The sequence below is a fragment of the Vicia villosa genome, unplaced genomic scaffold (genome assembly GCF_029867415.1).
Source record: "Vicia villosa cultivar HV-30 ecotype Madison, WI unplaced genomic scaffold, Vvil1.0 ctg.000060F_1_1, whole genome shotgun sequence".
Lineage (NCBI taxonomy): Eukaryota > Viridiplantae > Streptophyta > Magnoliopsida > Fabales > Fabaceae > Vicia > Vicia villosa.
Window position 1 is genome coordinate 792109 of NW_026704990.1, and position 5929 is coordinate 798037.

The following is a 5929-nucleotide window of genomic DNA, read 5'->3' on the forward strand; positions in this document are numbered from 1 at the left end:
TGGAGACAAATAAACTCTTTTATTATCTATAGAATTAGTGATTTTTTTGAGTGTTGTGCGTGTGAAAAAGTGTATTAGGGGTGTTAAATTGATTTTGGCATATATATATATATATATATATATATATATATATATATATATATATATATATATATATATATATATATATATATATATATATATATATATATATATATATATGAATGTTTCTAAGTAAATTCATTTTAAGCTTTTTTTTATTAATTATTCAACTAGCGTTTATATAAATATATTTAAACATAAATTGTTTTATATTTTACTTATATTTGATTAAAATTAATTTTACATAATTTATTTTAATTCTTGAAGAACTAAACACACACTAAACACTAAAGCATAGTGATGTATTTTCTTTTTTATATAGTTTAATTGAAGTAGAATAGTCTTTGCTTGATTCTTTATAGACATGGCTTTTCCTTTGTGTGTTCAACTTAGTGGTTCATTTCAAACTGCAGTGGAAGTCAACTGAATCCTTCTACGATATTCAGCTAACGCCCATGTTGGAAAATTATCTCTATACATTGCATAATGCATCATGCAGTTTTTCATGAATACTCCTGTAAGTTCCTGATATGACATATATAAACAAATTTAATTAGCAATATAAAAATAACAATTAATTATATGTAACATTTATTTTATTTACTATAAAATTATATGTTTATTTACAATCACAAAATTGAGCGTTATTGTACTCTTATTAGTCCATAAATATAATTTTTTAAGGTAATATATGTTCCTTGTATATTGATTTTATTGCATCATATTTTTCAAATTCTCATTCACTTCATTACACTTAGCACAACTAAAAAACACAATCAAAATTTTCCCATTGTGTATTAAGCATAAATATGTTACAGCCATAATATCAAAACCAAACGATTTAGACGAACCTGTTGGGGCCAATCACCCTCTTCTTGTTGGAAATTTATGATCAACTTTATAGCACGATGAAGAGGAGTAGGGTCTCTCTCCACCTGTACATACACACAAAATACTCATTGTTTTAAGATTTATTAGTAATTATAGTAGTAACTAAGAATTTTGAATTTTAATTTATAGTAAAAGCAAAGATACCTGGCCTGCATGAATTAAACCCATAATAGCCCATGATGTTTGCACAATATTTGATTGGCTTCTTTTAAGAGGTGTATATATCTGCATTGTTTTCACTCATATCATGACTTACATGTGTATGTATCTTTTGAATAATTTTTTAAATAACTTAAGATAATTCCTCGTCTAATTGCAAATATTAACTTATCTAGATGAATGAGATCTCTATTAAAGAAATTGACTTCTTGATGAATATTTTTCACACACAATAGTCTTAATCAGTCGAATTACTAACTAAATGATTAGGGTCTCAAATATCTACCACTTGTGCTAAATTTCTAAAATATTTTTCAAACATTATGAAAATATTCTATGAATGTCATTTAGTTCATTAATTGATAGATAATAATAATTCAACAACGAACCTTTGTTGAACTGGAAAGATGGCTCTCCTCCCACCCTCCATCCTCTCTTTGTATTGAAAGCAAAAAATTAACAGCTTTGCGAATGGCAAAACAATTGTCATAAGTCTTGCCTGCAGCTACTAGACCGCTAAGTGCAAACCAAGAACCATAAGTGAAGCAAATTCCCCAATTTCCATACCACGAACCATCACTTGTTTGTTTATCTTCAAGGAATCGAACTGCATTTGCAATAAAATTCTCTACCTCTTCTCTTCTGTGCTCGGGATATAACTTTTTAAACAAAACTAAAGCCTGAATAGCTGATGCAGTACATTCAACATATTCACGCTCAACTACAGCATCCTCGAGAAATTCTATTGGATTAAATAGCTGAAAATTGAAAACAAATCTTATTGATTAGTAATTTGATATGGTGTATATTTTATTTTGAAATGAAGGTCTTCATTCACATATAAAAAAATTAATGTAAGGTTTAATATCATAATACTTACTTCCAACCATTCTACAGCTTCTGATGGCTCCCAAGCTGGTAAACCACCATTTTTACCCTGTAACAATAATTCATCAAAAACAAACCATGTTGCACAAGAACATTGAAAATTAATGATCAAAGTGCTCTAAGTGTAACCAAATACTTTTTGTTGACATTAGATTAAAAGATGATGAGGTGCAATTTTTAAAAATATATACAAGTTTATCAAGTTAGGTGTCTCTAAAACCAAATTTGAGAGAAAGTAATATCAATTTAAAAAATAAAATAAAAAGACAAACAAAAGAATGAAGATATAATATAAAGCACTTGCCTGAAGTGATAATAAGATATTGACTGAGTCATATAGCATTTCAGGTTCCATCTTTACTCCCACAATCTCCGAAGGAAACATCGATAAAAACAGACAACACTAATAAAAGCAAAAAATTCATTAACAAATATTTGTATTTTGATTGTGACTATAAAAGTAAACAATACTCTTATATATAGTTAGTTAGTTACCTTTAAACCTTCTGCGGTGCAATCAGAAACTTGCCATCCATGATCTTGATCAGAGAAGGTCCATGACCCTTTAGAGATATGTCGGTACATACTCTTAAAATCTCCTGAAGGGTTTTCCCTAACCTGTCCAATAGTTTAATGAACACTAACTTTACACTTGATTACAAATGTGTCATGTATACTTAGAATAGTATATTTGTACAAGTTATAGATAATACAAATTTTCTAACGTGTAGGAGTGTGCACACGATAAGTAAGTTTATACAAAAATAAATAATGTTCATTCTTACAAGTTAAATGCTGATGGATGTATAATCGAAAATAAATAGGAAAGTTTATATTCATTTTGTTCCTTTTTAATTGTCAGTTTTTAAGAGAAATAAATCTATTAATGATGTTTTCAATTTTTAAGTTTACACTAACTATTTGTATGCCAATTATACATTTATATTATCAGTTATTTTACACTCATATTAATAAAGAGATAGTACATGGATAATAGGTGATAATTAGACGAGTATTTTTAAAACTTAATAAATATTAATTAAAGTTGTTTATTAATTTATGAATAGGAAACTGAATATTCTTATCATTAAAATTAAAAGCACCTGGGACTTCTTAATGAATTCATGTCCTTTTGCAAGTGTTGGACCAATATCCTCAATAAGACCAGTGGCAAGTAAAGATTGAATGATGAAACTAGCATCCCATGTTTGGCTCCCAAAACTCTGCATTATCAAAATAGGTGCATTTATACATAATGATGTTATAATAGTAATAACATTCTATTAGTTAATTTGCATGAAATTAAGGTAGTATAATTTATACATGCATGGTCATTCCATCTTCGGAAACCCATAAATAATCTGGAAGTCTAGCAAGATGTTTCTTGAATGCATCTCCATTTGGATCCTCCACCCAACAAGCTAGTATGCACAAAACCTAATAGGAATTTTTTATATCATTAACTTGAGCAAATCAAACCCTTATTATATAGAAATTTTTCATTGTTATGATGACTACCTTTTCCACACACCCAATAGTTATGTATCGACTATTTTCATCTTCATAGTGGATATGTTTCATTATTGTTTGGAGGGCTTTTTCTCTAACCAACTTGTTTAACGGCCAATGAGTCAAAAGTGGCTCCGTGAAAATATATAAACTATCCCATATTAGATCTTGTATCAAAGGATGAGAATAGTAAAGATCTTCCTGCATTTTTTAGTAGCAAACAAATGATTTATAACAACAGGAGTACAAGATATACTTGAACCAATTACAAAAGATATCTTCTTTTATGTAATATATGAAATGTAAAATTATCAATCCCATTATAAAGAGAATATGTATAGATATGCGTTGTGGTTAATTAAAGATTATATCTCTCACCTTTGCACATAGATGACGTATTTTTTGCCAATTAACTTTTTCATAAGGCTGAGGCAGAAGTTCTTTTCTCAACTTTAAGATGAGTGGTGTGATTGAACCCGTAAATCTTTTTCCATACAAATAAGACATAGGCATGTATACCAATCGACAATAACACAACATTCTAGCTGTGTCAAATAAAAATGAGGTACAATTAACATTCAATTTAATATATTTTTATATCCATTATATAAATATATATATATATATATATATATATATATATATATAATTAAATGTAAGTTAATTATTAAACCTGAGTGATTAAGAAGAAATGAGGGGAGCATCCAAAACTCAGGTGGTATTGGGTTGCTTGCGCACCAATCAAAGATACCAAGTATCTGTATTGTTTTAATATTGAATCAAAAGCAATGTATATATAGGTATACTATTTTGTGCATACTCATATTTTATATTAGATAAAACGTTACCGAAAGCCAAAATTTCCCCCATGAAGATACATGTGTGACACCACCATGATCATGAATCCATTTTCTTGCTCTAGCACAAGCATTTTCTTTACCCCCATTTGAACCTTCTCCAAGTATTCGAATAGATATGTAATTGAGTACAGTGCAAAACATGACACTGTGACCCTCAACATGTAATCCCCACCCTCCATCTTCATTCTTCAAATGAAAATGCAACATGACCCACATTAAATGTTTTTTTGCATGAATACACTTGAAATCGTTCATAGTTGAACAAAATGACCAAGTTAATTAATATATAGAGAAGAGAAAAGATTTTAATTCTCATGTTTTTTTTTCCATCATACTCAATACTTATTGAAATACAACAAGTTTACCTCTTAGAATTTAGTTTAAGCCTAATTGACTCTACAAATAGACTTATAAAATGAGATATGTCTCACGTCGAAAAATACACGTTCAAGCCATGATACATTCAATGTGGGAGTCTCAACACACTGACTCATGGGCAAGCCTTGACATCTGAAGCATGGTCAATAGTATGTGGTCCAACGAATCTTAGATAAAACCTCATATCATTGAATGATTTTATATGGACTTAAGACATTCTTAAAAATTATATTGTAAGACAAGAGGTGCCATTATATTTACACTTAACCTCTTTTCGATGTGGGGTTTGAGTTTTCTTAATACACCCCGTTATTCTCTAGCACTATTTGTTTGGTGCATAAATTAAAAAAAAAAAAAAAAGGTTAAGCTTAACATAAACATGTTGAAACGACTTGTAAGGTGAGAGATGTCTCTCACTTTTAAACACACTTTTGATACCATATCTCATCATATTTAAGACTTTGATCCATACATTCTCTAATGCTTTGAACTGAACATCTACAACGTGGCTCAAGTGGTCCATAATGAAAATTTAATACCATTTTAAAATTTAATTTAAATTTAGGCCAAGTCTAATTTAATCCTAAAATATCAGCTTGATATAAGATAAGGGATGTCTCCCATTTATATATGAAGGCATTCTCAAGCCATACTTATTTGAAAGTTGAATTGTCAACATTACCTGATGACAATATATATAACGAAGAATCTCTTTTCGGTACTCCTCAGGAAACATCGAATCAAGATGTCCTGTAACGTACATACAAAAGACCTGCATTATTTTAAGTAAGTGGAAAAGTTAATCTTAGTTTGTCTTGGAATTGGATTTTATATGCAGAGAAAATGTATAAATAAAGCCATCGACATGCATTATTTTACTACTATTTAATAATCTACCTCTTATATAATTTTAATTTCATGCATATAATAAAAATTGAAAGTTTTAAAAAAATTATTTGTGAATTTCAATTACTTAGTAATCCTTTTTTTTTTTTTTCAATTTCATAAACAATGACATAATGTTTTTTAACTTTGAATTTCTATGTTCATTAGCATTGAAGGTTGAACATTTCATGAAAGAATAACTTATTTAGTTTACTAATGACCCCATATTTGATTTTCTTAAGGATATAAGCATCATTTTCTTGGGTTATATGTATAGT

At 28.7% G+C, this 5929-nt stretch overlaps 1 protein-coding gene across 1 annotated transcript; it reads right to left on the reverse strand.

The window, feature by feature from the left end:
• Positions 1 to 330: 330 nt before the first annotated feature.
• LOC131623342 (mixed-amyrin synthase-like) lies at positions 331 to 5578 on the reverse strand. Its single transcript, XM_058894348.1, has 14 exons — positions 5449 to 5578; positions 4377 to 4574; positions 4202 to 4286; positions 3907 to 4073; positions 3538 to 3729; positions 3343 to 3456; positions 3123 to 3242; positions 2515 to 2637; positions 2324 to 2422; positions 2012 to 2068; positions 1521 to 1889; positions 1117 to 1197; positions 933 to 1016; positions 331 to 606 (listed from the first exon to the last, which is right to left on the reverse strand). Exons 1-14 carry the CDS (start codon positions 5542 to 5544, stop codon positions 484 to 486), a joined length of 1908 nt encoding a protein of 635 aa, XP_058750331.1. The 5' UTR covers positions 5545 to 5578; the 3' UTR covers positions 331 to 483.
• Positions 5579 to 5929: the final 351 nt, after the last annotated feature.

Bases quoted from the DNA above. Each gene is read 5' to 3' on its own strand.
- LOC131623342 (XM_058894348.1), bottom strand. From the start codon at position 5,544: ATGCAGGTCTTTTGTATGTACGTTACAGGACATCTTGATTCGATGTTT. The intron at 3,457-3,537 runs GTAGTCATCATA...AATTCCTATTAG, and splicing joins CTATTGGGTGTGTGGAAAAG to GTTTTGTGCATACTAGCTTG. The intron at 2,423-2,514 runs GTAACTAACTAA...TGCTTTTATTAG, and splicing joins GCACCGCAGAAGGTTTAAAG to TGTTGTCTGTTTTTATCGAT.